At 30.6% G+C, this 17,673-nt stretch overlaps 2 protein-coding genes and 2 non-coding genes across 7 annotated transcripts; all 4 read right to left on the reverse strand.

Annotated features, from left to right (window-relative positions):
- Window positions 1-7,084: 7,084 nt before the first annotated feature.
- Window positions 7,085-14,481, reverse strand: LOC115717020 (putative F-box/LRR-repeat/kelch-repeat protein At1g11620). Of its 4 annotated transcripts, XR_009685494.1 has the most exons (4): window positions 14,334-14,475; window positions 12,374-12,512; window positions 10,334-12,263; window positions 7,085-7,635 (listed from the first exon to the last, which is right to left on the reverse strand). XR_009685494.1 is itself a non-coding variant. In XM_030645948.2 (2 exons), the coding sequence occupies exon 2, from the start codon at window positions 14,073-14,075 to the stop codon at window positions 12,894-12,896; it is 1,182 nt and encodes a 393-aa protein (XP_030501808.2). In that variant the 5' UTR covers window positions 14,076-14,151; window positions 14,334-14,481; the 3' UTR covers window positions 12,776-12,893. The 4 variants fall into 4 exon arrangements, 1 of the variants encoding a protein (XP_030501808.2); XR_009685492.1 differs by lacking the exon at window positions 7,085-7,635 and having other exon boundaries at window positions 10,036-10,639; XR_009685493.1 differs by lacking the exons at window positions 7,085-7,635; window positions 12,374-12,512 and having other exon boundaries at window positions 10,036-10,639.
- On the reverse strand, window positions 11,590-11,681 carry LOC115718288 (small nucleolar RNA snoR109). Its single transcript, XR_004011870.2, has one exon. It is a non-coding gene; the product is annotated as a small nucleolar RNA snoR109 (small nucleolar RNA).
- Window positions 11,839-11,929, reverse strand: LOC115718287 (small nucleolar RNA snoR109). Its single transcript, XR_004011869.2, has one exon. It is a non-coding gene; the product is annotated as a small nucleolar RNA snoR109 (small nucleolar RNA).
- A 1,635-nt stretch (window positions 14,482-16,116) lies between the features above and the next one.
- On the reverse strand, window positions 16,117-17,457 carry LOC133033067 (polyadenylate-binding protein 2-like). Its single transcript, XM_061107624.1, has one exon. The coding sequence runs from the start codon at window positions 17,362-17,364 to the stop codon at window positions 16,117-16,119; it is 1,248 nt and encodes a 415-aa protein (XP_060963607.1). The 5' UTR covers window positions 17,365-17,457.
- Window positions 17,458-17,673: the final 216 nt, after the last annotated feature.

Consider the following 17,673-nt stretch of genomic DNA (forward strand, 5'->3'; position numbering starts at 1 on the left):
TCACTCCAACAAATATAACAATGAGTATTTAATACATTAAAAAGCATTAATAAGGAGTAATATCTAAACAGTTATCTATCATTTACTCGTACAATTAATTTGTGAGAAGTTTTATTGATTGCATGTCGAACATGAATTAGAGATAAATAAATATTTATTTAAACAAGCTCACCATTCACCTTAAGTGCATACATAAAGCAGTATTATTAGCCACATGTGGAATATGAACTAAAGATGTCTCAAGATAATTAGAAAGCAAATTAGCAATATCATTTATTAAAAAGCCTAAATCATTACAAAAAGATAAATGCTTAAAATAAACTAAACAATCAAACTCAATAAAAAGAATAGGAAGCCAAGCAAAAAAGCATAATTCCATGCCACCATTAATGCCATTGCCTCTATGTCAACGACTTTGAAACTCCTTCAACTAAGCATCAAGTTATGAATCTTCCAATCCAACACCATTGTCAAATCTAGTTAGAGCAATTGTAAACCTCCCTATAAAATAAATTAATTAATTAAATTAGTATACTAAATATTAATATTAATTATTAACAATAATAATATTTCTTTAAAATACCTTAACTTTATCAAAAGATTAAGTTAAATATATTTAGAAGAGATCTCCCTCCTCCTTCTCTAATAGTACCCCTTTCATATTTCAATCCAATAAAGTAATAATAAAAAAAAAAAAGTAAGATTTTTACCCACAAACTAACACACATGAGGATTTTGCCCCTTAATATTATATTTTTCTTTGTAAAAATACTACCTCGAACTATGGAATTATTTACAAATTCCCTTTTCATTTCTTTTGGCTCTTTTTTCAAATATTATTTTTGAATAAGATATTTCTTTAATTTTAGTATTAGTTTAGGTGATTCTTTCAATATTTTTCTATAATTTTTATAACAAAACATATTTTAGTATTATTTTTTTTTTTTTCTTTTTATGGTGTAGATCATTTTAACAAATATATAGGTTTATTTTTTCCTTTTATGATAATGTATATAGGTTTGTGCTTTGTTGGAGGTTCATGTCATGTATATATCTCAATTGTTAATTATTCTCCACCAATGAATTATTATTTGCAAGTCAACTAGTTCATGTGAAGAAGCAAAACGTCAAAACTAGTTCTTAGTTCAAATCTTGTTAAATATTCTTCTAATCTCTATATAAATGCAAGTGTCTCTACACTACACTCAACTTATTATTAGCATATATTCTTCATGTCGATTAAGATATAGTATGAGGTTGAAAATTTGTGTAATACATGTATAACTATATATATATTTAATTTAGGGTAAATGGTGACAAATATTTTAAATTTTATACACTTAATTTTTTGATTTTTTTTTTTTTTTTTTTTTAGCAATAGTACTCCTTTAACTTCATTTTTTTTTATATATAAATTTGTTCCACCATTAAATGTTAACTTGGATTATTAATAGACACGTAACACTAAAACTTCAAAGCTAATAAAAATATGTTATATATATACAAATGTCTAAAGTAATAATCTAGTTGATGTTTACTGGTGAGATTTTTACTGGTGCTTCCAATTTGTAAGCATAAGTAAAATTAATTTTATGCAGTTAACTCTTTGAGATTTTTTGTGTAGCAATTACTCTCTTAGCTTCACTTCTATTTACAAATTTTGAAGGCTGCATTTCATACTAGGTACGAGTATTATGAATTTCTGGTTACTGTCTTTCAGACTGACCAATGCTCTGATAGCTTTCATGGATCTCATGAACCGGATATTCAAGGATTTCCTCGATATTTGTGTTATAGTATTTATCAGTGACATTCTTGTGTACTCCCAGTCAGAAATAGAGCATGAGCAACATCCACAGATGGTTCTACAACAACTACGGGAACACAAGCTTTATGCTAAATTCAATAAACGTGAGTTCTGGTTATCACAAGTATCGTTTTTAGGGTATATTGTCAGTAAAGATGGAATCATGGTAGATGCGAGGAAAATTGAATAAATTAGGGATTGGCCAAGACTGAAGACAATTACAAAAGTCAAAAGTTTTCTAGGTTTAGTGGATTATTATCGTCATTTTGTGGAAGGGTTTCTAAGATTTCCACACCTTTAACAGAGTTAACTAAGAAAAATCAACGATTTGTGTGGACCAACAAGTGTGAAGCTAGTTTCCAAGAGCTAAAGCAGCGGTTAATTTCAGCTCCAGTGTTGGCTTTGCCATCATATTAGGAAAAGTTCGTAGTTTACTATGATGCCTCCAGACAGGGTTTGGGGTGCGTTTGGATGCAACCTGACAGGGTCATTGTTTATGCTTCTCGTCAGTTGAAGGATTATGAACAATGCTACCAAAATCATGACCTAAAACTTGCCGCAGTAGTTTTTGTTTTAAAAATTTGGCAGCATTATCTCAATGGAGAGAGATGTTAGATTTATACTGACCAGAAGAGTCTCAAATATTAATAATTAATTATATTAATGGTCATTTAATATTTTATTGAGAATATAGAATAATTATTATTTTTTATTCTTTTATTATTTAAATAATAGTAATATTATAATTAAAAAAAGAGTAAATACTATTTTGGACTTTGTGTTTTACAAAAGTTACCAATTCGACCCTCTGTTTTGTTAAATGATAAAATGGATCCTATATTTTTTAAAATGGTAAAAATAGGACATTGAGCTCAATTTTTAACAATTTTATCTTTTAATATAACCAACTTTAAGACAATTTATAACACAAACAGATACAGAAAATGTAACCAATTTTGTCATAACATCTCTAGATCAGATTATTATTAAGTTTTATTTCGACAAAATATCGGTTCAGAGTCCTATTTATACAGTTTTAGAAAATATAGGATCCATTTTGTCGTTTAACAAAACAGATGGTTCAAATTAGTAACTTTTGCAAAACACATGGTCCAAAATGGTATTTACCCATTAAAAAATGTAAAGTCTAATCAAAATCAATGAATCATAATAATTAGTGACATTATAGTAAATAAAAAGGAAGCATCTATTGTGGGCTAAATTTGGCACAAATAATACTATATCTTGCGCCAAATTTAACACAACTTTTAGTATGTGTCAAATTTAGTACACGTTTAGAACACCATTGGAGTAATAGTTTCAATTGTACTAAAATATAGTAATACATCACTTTTTTGACACTCCATTGGAGATGCTCTTAAAGTAGTAGTTTTTCTCAATTTGTGTTAAAATATAGCAATACACCACCTTTTTGACACTCCATTAGTAAAAAATATGCTTTAATAATATGACAAAAAGTGATGCAAAGTGATGAAATTGTGAACTATTTTTTTATTATTACTTACATAATAAAATTATTATTTTTTAATGCAAATTAATTTTTTTTATTAATTTACTAAATTAGTCAACAAACAACACTGTAACTCAATAAAAACATCATTTCTATTAAATTTAGATAAAAAAAAATGATGCTCTAACAAAGCAATGAGCAACAGATCGTTTAATAAAAAATAAAGACACATTGTTTAACAAAATTATTATTTTGTTATTTTGTGAGTAAAAACATTAGTTAAATTTTACTTCAAATTTTTCAATTATGTGCATTAGAACATAATATTAAAAATTGATATAAATTTATCACAAAATTAATTTTTTTCAACATAAAACATACATATTATACATAGGCATTCATCATCAATATGCGGTGATGATGATGTGGCATTCCATACATAATATTAGGATTATTATTGGGAAATTTAATTTCATAGGCCAAAATTTATCCCCTAATTGTTAGTGTATCAATATTGTTAGATTAGGTTAATTTTGCATTAAACCCAAAATTACCCCTCCCATATTTCAACTCACTCTCTCCATCCATTCTCTCTCGCCCTCTTTAAGAGAACCGAACTGCCACGACCACTGCCACCATCCAAGACTACCGTCGCCATCCAAGACTACTGCCACCATCCAACACCACTCGACCCACTAAAAAACCAATCGGACTGACCTTCTCGACTCTATTTCAATCCGTCCTATCCCACGCCAATCTCCTTTCTCAACCGTGAACGGAGAGACCACTGTCACGAACGGAGAGACTCGTATGAGTTTATTGATTTAGGATTAAAATGTATGATGAATCTCTATGATCTGTGAGTTTATGTTAGATTTAGGGTTGGGTTTGGTTGGATCTGTATTTTGGGTAGAAAACTGGTTTTATGCCAAGTTCGATGCAGGTTCAATGCATGCTCGATGCCTTTCTGTTGTTAAAATGAGTAAAGGTTGAAGATGTAGGTTTGATGTAGGCCCGATGTAGGTCCAATAGTGGCTCAATGCCACCCTTTCTTTTTGATCTTTTTTATGTTATTGTACATAAAAATGGGTACCATCGGACCGCCATATCAGACTTATGTCTACAACCTTTACTAATTTCAACAATAGAAAGACATCAGACCTGCATCGGGCCACCATCAGACCATATCCTACATTTATGGGTAACATCGAGCCACCATTAGACCTACATCTTCAACCTTTGCTCATTTCAACAATAGAAAGGCATCGGGCCTGCATCGGACTACCATCGGACCTTCATTCCTAACCTCCAAATTACACTACTATCGTACCCACTATTAAATCACTATCGTACCCCATCGTACCATATACAAAAAAAAAAAATCACAAAAAACGTAAATTTCAGTAAAACTCGATTTTTACCAAACAATAAACAAAAAATACAAAGCAACCACATATCATTTGTCTGTCTGTTTGACGGTGGTGGTCATGGGTCGTGGGTGATCAACCACGCACCAGCTAGAACCAGAGAGAGGAAGGGTCGTGGGTCTCGGTCACACAGCAGAGAGAACAAGAGAGAGAGGGAGGGTCGTGGATGGTGGTCAACGAAGTTTGACGGTAGTTTCAGTGATGGTGTTTGGTGAGAACCAGAGAAAAAGGAAGAGTGAGCGAGCGGAAAGAGAGAAACAAAGAGAGTTTTGAGGAAATAATTTTGAGATGTGAGGAGTACTTTAGAGTTTATGGAAAAGTAGATACAAATTACCAATTTCATCTTATACTAGTTTACCTAATTAATTTTTACATGAAAAACAAATTTCTCTTATTATTTCACGTGCGTTGAAGGATCATTAATTGATGTAACCTTAATTTTTTTTTTTTTATATTGTTATTATAATATAATTTCAAAAAAGATAAAAAAGAAAAATTGACTCTACATAGTTGATATTCCCTTTTTATAATTTTTGGGTTCATTTTTCCTAAAATGAAAAAGAGGGTGGCTAGTGGAGTTCGTTTGGTTAATTACTTTATTAATTAAGTTTTGTTAATTTTGAAGAAGGATATTCTTTACAATATATATAATATAATAGAGTGATCATGATAATGGTTCCTTTCTTATCCTTATACTTAGTATATAGTCACATGTTTTAGAATTTAGAGTACCAATATAATATCATCTTTTTTATTCCTTCCTATATATACATGAACCAAACTCCACTACCTCTTCATCAAACCATCACTCACAAAACAAAACCTATATATATATATATATATATATATAAATAATAAATATATATTATAGTTCTGCAGAAGTAGACATGGCGTGATATTGGTTCGGCTCATACCTCATATATGATTGCTTCAAATGTCTATATATATATATGAATCAATACAAGGAGAGACGAGCCGAATCAATATCACTCTTGTATGCTTTTTGCGTCTAAATTAATTATATATGCATGCATAGCTTAATTCCCATCTCCTACCTTTCAATATAATTTATATTCTTATTAATACATGCATCTCTTATTTTATATCAATATATATTTATAGGGATATTATTTTGTCCCGTGATGTACTTTCACAGAATGTATTCCGTAGTATATTAGATGAGTTTCAGGGTACATTAAATGAGTATTAGAGTACGTTTCTACTTTTTAACTTTAATTAACCCTAGATCAATCTCAGCCGTCAGATCAAATAACTCCATTATCTGACGGCTACCGTACATCACGGATTACAATCCGTAAAAGTACAAGGACAAAATCATATTCCTATATTTATATATATTGGAATATTTATTTTAATTATTACACATATAATTTTAATTTAAAAAGTGACCGCAAAAGTATATTATTATACGATTTTGTTGCAGTCCTATATTTTATTATTTTAGCTTATTTAATACGTGGTCCAATAATATATCGCCACGTGTTTTTCAATTCACACTTAACAAGCAAAAAAGAGTATTACTCCAAAAATCTTAAAATAAAGTACTTTTGCCACTATATTTTTTAATTTATAAAATTATATATGGGTCATTGTATTTTTGCTTAATGCGAATCAATGACTTTGATTTTTGTCCAAATAATCAAAAGTTATAGAGTTATTTTGATAGGGGCATTGATGTCATTTTACTTAGTCCACCAATGACAACCGTTTAAACGCAAATGAATTTCTTATTTTCTTCTTTCATTTTACTCAAGTGATTTTTTTTATTAAGGAAATAACTCTTACAAAAGCTAAGAATTTCTAGAATTTCGGTTTTTGATCTCACTGAAGCTCTTTGCCAGCATCATGAAGAAGATTGTGCACGCAGTCAATTGGAGTATGAGAGCATTCCGAGTCTAAATCTGAAGTTGTCTAAGACTTTTCTATATCATTTGTTGATCATTAAAGATTTTAGAGTATAACTTTAATTCACTCTTTTAAGGTTTACAAATAAGATAATTCAAAAGTGTTAGGCAAAAAGGTGGAAAGGTTCTATTTGTCCACAAAAGTTCACTGTCTATTCTAAGGGCATGTTTACCGATCCATGTACTACAATATTAATATTATGACTCGCACGAAAGAGATGCTCCCAAAAAAGAAAGACAATAAAACTTTAATATCAAATAAGATAACCCTCAACTTATATATACTGGTAAAATATGGAAGACTCGAATGCCAAAACCAAGGACAGCAAATCTGAGACGATCCCTGATAGGTAATCTAAAATCTTAGACCCACCTTAATTCTAACAAAAGAACTGCAACTTCTCCATGAAAGATTGACAATATATAAACCTTGCAACATAAATCACCTCCATTACATCAATCCTGTTTAAATTCAATATAATTTATTTGTAATAAATCAGTTACCAAAAGGGTTTCCTTTGGTTAGACTCTACATTTTATTAAATTTGAGAGTTGGGTGAAAAACTCTATAATTAAGAAGTATAAGAACCTTGTAGTGGTTTAGATAGGGATGTTTAACATGCTTATTTAAGGAGAAAATAGCTGTTCCAAATCTAACCATGTTTTGAGTTGTGAAAATCGCTACATCTACATAAAGTTGGGAACTATCAAATTCCACTTCACCCCCTATTTTTGCAAATTGTATCCCTCCTGGAGTTCTTTTATGAGCTTGATTCCTCTCTACATATCTCGGACCTCAGATTCAATGTGGCTATTAGAGATGCAGCTCTTCTGTTCCTTGACTTCTTACCAATAAGAGGATATCCATGTTATCACTTGTTGTGGAGATCTTGTTTATTCATCATGAGTGAAATTATTTATGCTACAATTAACATTTGTTCAAACGTTTCTTATTGTAAAATTTCTGAGCCATACAGTAACACTCCTTTGAAAGATAGATCTTTTCTACTTAGAAAGAAAATCAAAAAATTAGGTTTATAGTATCTATCATGTTCTTTTGTAATTTTTCATTTGTCTACTTTGAATTTTTAAACCATGATAATTTTTTTTCATATTCATTCCTTACATTACACACACCGATTGTGTAAGATGCATGATCTTTGTATTTTCAAATTTTGGTTTTATGTAAATTTCTTAGTAAATTTTCTATTATCTTAGTGATATTTGATAATTTAGTTTTATGATTGTTAAGTTTTGCTCTTAAACTTTTTTCTATTACAAAATTTTTTCCTGAACTATAAAAATCATTGGAAATATCCCGTGCAATTGCATTGTGCTTATTTATTTAAAAAACTTGTTGATATAACACTAACTTAATCTAGCCTAATTTAAAGATCGAGATAAAAAATAAATACAAAAGTAGCAAACTATTGATGAATTATGAGCATATATATGTACATTCTTAGAGCTACTCTTTATATATTAATACAAATAACTAGATTTTAGGTAGCTCAAAGTTATTAAATAAACTCTTTTACTGGAGTTATACATATAACTCATAGCTAAATAATCAAATTATTTTGAAGAATGACCAAAATATAACAGGAGGGGGATATTTGCAACAGTTGTATAATTTGGAGGGAATTTTTACAACAAAGAAATATTTAGAGAGCAAAACTTAACAAGAGTCATAATTCAAGGGACAAAGATCCTATTATTCTTAATATAAATACATATAGTTTAGTCTTAATGTAATTCAGTTCAATAATAATTTAGGGAGTGTTTGGCGTTTTTTCTGTTTTTAGTTAATATTTTATAAAAATAATTTTTTAAATATTTTTACTAAAAAAATTTCAATATTATTCTACACTTCGATATGAACTCAACCACGCCACGGACTCTAGATGCCCTCTGAGCACTGACTCTAGACCCAGTCCTAGACCCCTGGCCCTTGACCCCAAACTCGACTCATACCTTGGACCCAAGCATGAGAGAAAAAATGTATAAAAAATGTTAGACAAAAAATTAAAAATTGATTTTGAAATAGAAAAAATATTTTGATGTTTTCTCTTTTTTTTTTTTACTTTATTTTCTAAAAATTTGGCCAAATACCCCGATTTTCAAGTTTTTTTTTTTTTTAAAAAAAAATAATAGCAATATGAGATAAGTTGAAAAATACCTTTTTTGTATTCATTGATCAAAAATACCCTCATAATATATTTTATTAAAATATACCCACTTTTTTAAGTGGGTTGTCCAATATACTCTCACTCTCTACTTAAGTCTAGCATATAATTTACATTAACCTAAAGGATCTAATGGAGATATCATCTATAAAAGTAGGTACATCTTAAAGAATATAAAAATAGAGGTAAAAATTAAAACAAGTAAAATAAAGTGGGTATAATGTGCTAAACACTCCTAACTCATGAAGTCAATATTTTCAAAGAAAAAAATTAAAAAACTCATTAACTCAATAAAATAAGGTAAAAAAAAATTCTTTAACTCAATAAAATTAAGGCTAATTAGAATTTTTATCCTTCAATATTAAAAATGTTTATATTATCCAACACATAATACGTTACGTAAACTAAAAGTCTGATTATTTTGCATTGATCAACATATTTCCTTTATGGTATGTTGGTAGACTTAACCAATTTAATTACACCGAACTAATCTAATTACAAAAATTTAAATATTCAATTACAATTAAATTAAATGTGAATTCTAACTAAAAATTAGATTGATTATTGAATAACACTTCTAAAAACGAACCAATCAAATTACATATACCATACATTGAAATCATATTATATTTATTTGTATGTAATAAAATAATATTTACATTTACTTTTTACTTGTTTTTTTTTTTGGTAAATATTCATTTTTACTTGTTTATTAGTTTTTCATTGATCCTATTACACCTTATTAAAGAAATACCTAAAAATAACTCTAAAAACTCATGTGCAGTTTAGTTTTTATATGTATTTTGTGACGTGTAATTAATGGATTATTTCCATTTTTGAAAGAAAATTGATCCAATCTAATTACTAATTATTAGTTAGATTAGATTTTGAAGCCTAATTAGATTGAATCAGATGATGTTTTTTCAAATTCAATTACTAATTTAATGAATTAGATCGGATTAGAAAAAAAAATTAGATTCAATCAAATGTTCAAAATTTAGTATGTACATACTTTATTTGCATGCTTAGCTTAACATAATATAGAGATATATGAGTTGGGTTGCACTTGGGAATTTAGAGTACCAAAAAGATGTTATATCTTGTAATGATTATACCATGTCACTTCACACAATACAACTGATCAAAATCACACCTATGTTATATTTTAATATCATGGCCTCTACTCTATAGTATTACCAATTTAATAAAAATTGAAACCAAGTCAAAATGTTTACATGCATATACATACTGACCAATTTAATAAGAAACAAAAAGTTTGGCCCATCTTTGACGCCTGAAAAAACTAAGTTTGATTCTTTAGCTGAGTTCGAATAATGAGTGTGAAGGCACATATTGGTGTTAGAGCCTATATTAAATGATTGTGCATTTAAAATAGAAGATTAAGGCCCTCACATTCTTATGCAACAGAGACAAAGCAATTCAAAAATGAAGAAGATTTGTATGAAAACACTTTCTTTGCATAAATCTAAGAAACACAGTATCTTTAGATATGACACTTACCTTCATTCTTTTTATCCCTTATATCACTTACACTATCGCATAAGAATTGAGTTTAAAACGTTCACCGGCAGCTATACAGACCATCTCTATTTAACCATGTAATCTTAGATGAGCTCAGAAGAGCAGCCCACACATTTGAGTTGGGTTTCTAAGGCATTGCCTTTACAAACTCCCGAACCTAATTCAAATGCCTTGCTCATCCCAAAAGATCAGCTCCATCTTCGGTTTTAGGAAAGTGTTCTGACTTGACGCTTCTAAAGATCTCGAGACCCTTATCTATCAGCCCAGCATGGGAGAACAAGCTGAAAGAGCACCAAGGAAGGTCACAAAATTAGGGTCAATGTGATAGATTTCTTGCATTATACCAAAGAGCTTAAGAGCATCACACATTTAGTACTAACTAATTACATGTTTGTTGTAGAAACAAACCCCTTTAAGCTGTTATGGGGAAATATCAGGAAAAACAATGCTTGTATTCCACCCTAAAATTCTTCACTTGAATCACTACCAGTTCTACTAGCAAGCTCAACAGACCATGACTCTTGGCTATTTACAGTTGATGGAATGAGAGTATATTTAATTTGTATGCAAGAGATGAGCCAGAATCACATAGCTGACACAGGGAGCTATGAATATCTATATGCATATTTGCAAAGGATGACTTTCTAGCATCACTATACATGCAAATTGCAACATAAGCCAACCATTTTAACATCAAAGACAAATAGAACTGGTAAGGAACTAAACAGAATCATTTCAGAGATTAAATCCAAAAGACCAAAATCTCATTAAACCCAAAACCCATTTTAGAGATTAAATTCAAAACTCATTTCAGAGATTAAATCCAAAAAATTCAAATGATATGTTGATAAGATCAACACAATTAAATCAAATTAATCAACACACTATATCAAATCATTGGACATTGGAGTAAAAGACCACAAAAGGTTCAACTGAATCAAATCATGTTAAAAGGGTTACTAAAGAGCCCCTAAATAAACCAAAAGAAGAATTGATATATAACAATTTCAACAAAAATATGCCAAGAAACAGGTGAAGAAAGAAAAGTGTGGGCACCAACAGATGCAAGCAGCAGGGGAATCAATGCAACTTGCCTGGAAGGTAAAGCCTTTTTCTTTTTTTATTTTTAATGTAAGAGAAGGCTCTCGCGAAATGGCTAAATCCTATGTCATTTCCCTCTTCTCTTCCTTCTCATTTACAAATTTAAGAAAAATATATATACTAACTGAAAAATTGTGAAAAATTCAGTAAGCAAATTAGTCAACAGTGATCACAACAACCGGCCAGTAAACTCCTCAGCATGTTTAAATGTAGCTATAGCCACTTTGGCAAATCAAGATCAAGGGCGCTAAGAACCGTTCTCTTGGTACATATAGCTGGAATAAGTAACAATCTAAAATAGTCAGATAACACAGTTGGATTTACTCAATCATAGAAACCAAAATAAAATATGTCCCAAGAAAAAAGATCATTAATGACCAATTGTGAGAAGTTCGGTAAGCAGATCAGTTGATAGCTATCACAACAACGGGCCAGTAAACTCCTCGGCGTGTTTAATTTAGCTACAGCCACTTTGGCAAATCAAGACCACGAGTAAGAACCATTATCTTGGTACATGTAGCTAGACTATGTAATAATCAGATAACACAATTGGATTTACTAGATAACAGAAACAAAAATAAAATTGGTTTTTCTGGTTTTTCCAGACTAACATTGTTGATGCACATGCACTCAAACTAGGCAAAACCATCTAATTCAATGGTATTAATATAGCTCAGTTATGATCATCCAAAAAATTGATGTAAGGGTAATATGTGTTGATGGGAGCAACCTTGCATTCCATCCTTCAACTTCCTTTAACGCCAATATCACAATGAGGACTAATAACCCCACATTTGTTTGAGCCTTCAATTCAACTCAACAACAATTTTTCCAGCTCAGTGGTTATCGACTTAAACTCACTGATATAATTTATCAAAAAAAAAAGTACAAGTGTGAACATTAAATAAAGTTACCATGCTTCTTCATGGCAATAAGAAACTTGATGCTGACTTTAGAGGAAGGTCGGATCATCACCTTCTTCTTTCCCCTCTTCCAACCATTTCCCCAAACTCAACATGAACTCCAGAAGCGCCTCAAACTCTGCAGCTTAGGCTTTTGCAGGCTCGAGCATAAGTATAAAAGTTCATTTTAATATAAGAAATTGATGGAGTAACATATGAACACATTTAAGCATTAATAAGGGCTACAACAAACAATCTCACATATATGATGTATAGATATCAATAACATGTATATAGCATATGATGTAGTTCAAACAGTCACATATATGTTGTAAAAACAGAGTCAATACTCCAAATCACAATTAATCAACTATTTTTCTTTTAAAGAACAATTAATCAACTAAATCACTCCAACAGAGAAAATGCATACATGCATATATTGAGAGTGATATAAATAATTAAAGATAGTAGTAACATAACATGCCATTACAATTTTTAGTTTCTTCCATAACTTTGAGGCTCCAATATCACCTCACCTCCTCCTCCTCCTAACAGAAACCAGACTCTTTACAAAGAAACAATCCCTCAATCCTAAAAGACTGGTACTATCTACATCACAAACAACATTTCTTATCTTTTGGGTATCACTGTTAAAAGACAACAACTGTTTATGCCCATCTTTCTTTACTTCCTTTAGAATCTCACCATTCTTCGGAATCGGTACCCCGAAACAAATATTTTCCAGTGGTCCATCTCCAATATACTCATATTTGGTCCAAGAACAAGAAGCATCTTCACCAACATCCATTGTTAAGATACGAAGGATATTCTCTCTGTCATCTCTCCATAGCAGTACAACTGAATCGTTCCACACTGAAATCTCGATGAAATAAGAAGTGAAGTCCCAATATACAAAGCGTGGCAAATGTATGAGATGGAATTTCTCATTACTCAAATTAAAACTGAGGATAAAGTCATAAAAATAATTGTCTAAATCATGCCCCAACCAGTAACAAACTCCTTCCCAATATAAAGGGCAGACTAAAACATTAGACATTATAATATTTACAATGTCTTGAGACATGCTAATCTCTCTCCAAGAGTTGGAACTCATTGTGTAAACCTCAACTTTGCATTTGTTATGGCACCAAATGGCAACACATTTGTAATCCTTATTTACAGAATCAAATCCAAATCCCACAACACCATTAGGAAAGCTAAGAGACCCTTCAAATATCAAGTTCCTTGGTTGTGGGAGAAACATGAATTCTTTCAAAACGGGATTACATATTGCCATTGTTCCAACATCATTTACTAAAAAGATTAGCCCATCACAGTGATAACTACTATACCAAGAGCTTTCATCACCAATAGGTTCTGGCAAATGAATAATGAGAGGTTCTGTGACAGACATAAGAGGATCGTCCTCACCACGATCATCATAGTTTACAGTCAACAATTTGTATGCGATCAAGCTATGATCGACATGGTTGGAAGGCCATTTGAAGAGTAAGGATGCAGAGGATTGGTTTTTGGCAATGAGGAGGTGGTTGGAAACAAATTTTGGGTCGTTAATCAAACCCGAAATAAGGGAATACAAAAACTTGTTCACAACTTTATATTGTACTAGAGAATTGGCAGGCACCCACAACATGATATTCTCAATTATTTCCTTTGGCAAATCACAAAACCTCACCATTTTTGCCATGATCATCAATCTAAGCTCTCTACAATAAAACTTGTTTCCAATACAGTATAAGAAAATTTCCCCCTCCCCAAAAAAGAACAATCTGAAATAAAATCAAAAGTTCACATCACAATTACTAATTTAGTTAAATGATCATATGTAAAGAGATAGAGATTGAAATAAATGCACATTGAAACCCTACTTTTTTTTTTGAAATAGAATTTACACCTAGTGAGTTCTATTACAGAAATTTGCAAAATAAAAGCAGAGTGTTCCCAAAATTACCTTAAATAAGCAGAAAAAGAACTGATTCAAAGATTGGAGTAAGAGATCCTCGATTCCTGACGAAAGATTTAAAAGCCAAATTTCGATTTAACTCCAAAGAAGAAAAGGGTTTCTCAGAAGAGAAAATTCGGAAAGAAAATATAGATTATAGAGGGAACAACTGAGGTCTTTTTTCACATTATATACTAGTGACACGTATCAAATTTCTACCAACACAACTTTTTTTGTTTTTTTATTATTTTAAAAAAAATAAATGGTATAAACTTAATGGAAATTGTATAATGAATATATTGATGCACTCTTATTTGTTTTAGCACTCGAAATAATTTTTTACTCAAATTTTTTCTTATAGTCATGTACGTTATAATTATTTAAGACATCCGGTAAAATTTTAAAAAATTTAAAAAAGTTTAACACGCCGAAAATTACGTTCAAACATTGCACGCGTGACTATTTTATTTTATACGTGTGTAAAATAAACTGTTTGAACATTGTAATCTATATTGTAAATTATTCGGAATTTCTCAAAATTTTGTAAGTTATCTTAAATAGTTATAACATACATGAATATGAAAAAAAAATTAGACTAAAAAAATTTTATAGATGGCGAAACAAGTCATGAGTGTATCAATACATCCCTTTTAAGGGGGTGCATTGTAGAATCACTTTTAACTGCATAAACTCAATATTTAATTTAAGCAACATAAACACTTAGGTGGCGTTTGGTTGGAGGTAATGAAATGGAATGGAATGGAAAGGAAATAATTTTCATTCCATTCCTTTGTTTGGTTGCATTTTAAAGTATTGGAATGGCATTCCAATGGAATACTCTTTCCACCATTTTGGTGGAATGGCTATTCCATTTTAAAAAGGAAGGAATGACCATTCCAATGTAACAAGAAAAAAAAATTAATTATTTTTTTATCAATTTTTTTTATGCATTTTAAATTTTATTCCATTTCATTCCTATTCTTATTCCCATTTCCATTCCTATTCCTATATTTTCATTCCTCCCAACCAAACGCCTCCTTAATGTTTGTAAAATTTTAATTTTATTTCAATTTCGTCAATATAGATTCTGTTTTAAATTTATTATAAAAAAATATTTAAAAGTAACTAATACTACATATTTTTTTCTAGACCGAAAAAAATTATAGTTTTACAAACATTAGTACTTATACTACTAAAAATAAATATTGAGTTTATACTCTTTACAAACTTAAAATTTTTTATATGCTGCTATTTACCCTTTTAAAAGTAATGTTATCCTATTTTGCTAATTAAATTTTAATTTTTATGCTAGGTATTACTTCTTAATTAAAAAAATGAATTGATTCAATTTTAGGTGAGGTATAATGCTATTTTCTTCAATATAAAGAAGAGAAAGATGAAAAAATGTCGAAAACATGACTCCATCTAATGACATATTAGAATCAAAATTAGAGCAGTGCACATTTTTCCTCGTAAGACCCACAAGAGGGCTCCATTGGATTTATGAAAATGCAACTTTTTATATTTAAAATCATAGACTAAAAAACAAAACAAAATGAACTTAATTTCTTTTGGAAGTAGAAGTAGAAGGATAATAAATTCATATAATTAATGAAATAATTTACATGTATTGCATAATTATATATGACAAATTTTGTGATAGAGTTATATCCTAATAAAATCTTATATAAGACTAAAAAAGTTCATTGAGCAGAAACTAAAAAAACTAAGAAGAAAATTTTAAAAGTGAGATGTTGAATTGGCATGGTGCTAATAATCCTAGAAATTAAACTCAAGAAACAAGAAGGTTGTCATTCCTCAAAACATCGATAGCTTCAGCAACTTTGGCTTTCAAGGCATGAGGTGAGTTGAGCAAGTGCAGAAGCTGTGTGTGGTCCATCTCTAGAAGCATGCCAGTGACTTTAGCTGCATTTTTATGCTCCAATTGCTCCACAAGTGGATACAACTTGTTTCCCACCAATCTCCTCTGTTGTTCTGCTGTGGACATCTGTGGAGGATGCATAAGTGGAGGTTGCCCATTTTGTTGTACAAGCCCTGTTCTAGCTCGGAGTAACTGCTGGTTGTACCCAAACCCAAACCCAAACCCAAACCCGGATTGGGGAGGAATCATAGCACCATAGTATAGTTGTTGTCCAACACCTGGAGCACACAATGGATACATAGGATTAACATACTGATTTACTCTTTCATTTTTGTGCTCAAATTTTTCTTTCAATTCCATCTCTCTTACACCTTTTTTCTGGGCCTTCCCAACATACCACTCTTTCTCATCAAACGTCTTTCCATTAAGACCATCAACAGCTCGAGCTGCATCATCGGCGTCTTCAAAGTTCACAAATCCAAAACCTTTGGATTTTCCTTTCTGGTCCCTCATAACCACTACACTGGTAATACTTCCATATTCACCAAAAATGTTGGTTAAATCATCTTCATTCAAAGTTGGAGAAAAGTTCTTTACATAAACATTGTTGAATTTCCTTTTCTCTTTCCGAACAAAAGGTCCAATAAAAACTTGTTTGTCATTAAATAGCATCCCGTTAAGCTTGTCAATGGCACACTGAGCAGCCTCTTCGCTCTCAAATTGAACAAAACCATAACCTTTAGAGTGACCCCAAACATCGGTAGCTATTTTACAGGACAAAATGTTGCCAAAGCTTGAAAATGTTTCATGTAAAGCTTTGCAGTCAATTCCTTTATCCAAGTTTTTAATAAATATATTGGCGGTTCCACTCTTTCGAATACTCGGGTCCCGATTAGAATACATTATTCTAATTGGCTTACCATTAACAACCCGAAAATTCAGGACATTCATTGCTCGAGAAGCATCTTGTGGATTACTAAAATTAACATAGCCATAACCGAGGGATCGTCCTGAGCTCAAATCTCTGCACACACGAACGGAAATGAGTTGACCTATTTGGCTAAACAATTGAAAAAGTTGTGTTTCATTTAGTGAGGGATGGAGATCACCAACATAGAGTGAGCTCCTCACGCCATTTGCAACCTGAACATGCGCCATATTTTTCACTTTTTTGTTTATTGTATTAATTATAGTATAGGTACGTAGGTATAGAAGAAAAATGAGAAGAAGAGAATTAAGGATAGATCAGGTGATTCTATTATATATATTAAAAGTATAACTGCAGTACTTAATTTATATAATACAAACGTATGAGTGTTTATATATACTATAGTGTTGATATATAATCCACATATAAATAGTACTTCTATTGAAAAAAAGATATATACATAATCCTATATAGTTAAGGATAATATTAAATTTTAAAAATAATCGTCTATATATCTTTTTTTTTTTTTTTTAATATAA

This window comes from Cannabis sativa, unplaced genomic scaffold, assembly GCF_029168945.1.
Source record: "Cannabis sativa cultivar Pink pepper isolate KNU-18-1 unplaced genomic scaffold, ASM2916894v1 Contig2, whole genome shotgun sequence".
In the NCBI taxonomy this organism is placed as follows: Eukaryota; Viridiplantae; Streptophyta; class Magnoliopsida; order Rosales; family Cannabaceae; genus Cannabis; species Cannabis sativa.

Excerpts from the sequence above, each read along its gene's own strand:
- LOC115717020 (XM_030645948.2), bottom strand. The coding sequence starts at position 14,075 with ATGATCATGGCAAAAATGGTGAGGTTTTGTGATTTGCCAAAGGAAATA.
- LOC133033067 (XM_061107624.1), bottom strand. The coding sequence starts at position 17,364 with ATGGCGCATGTTCAGGTTGCAAATGGCGTGAGGAGCTCACTCTATGTT.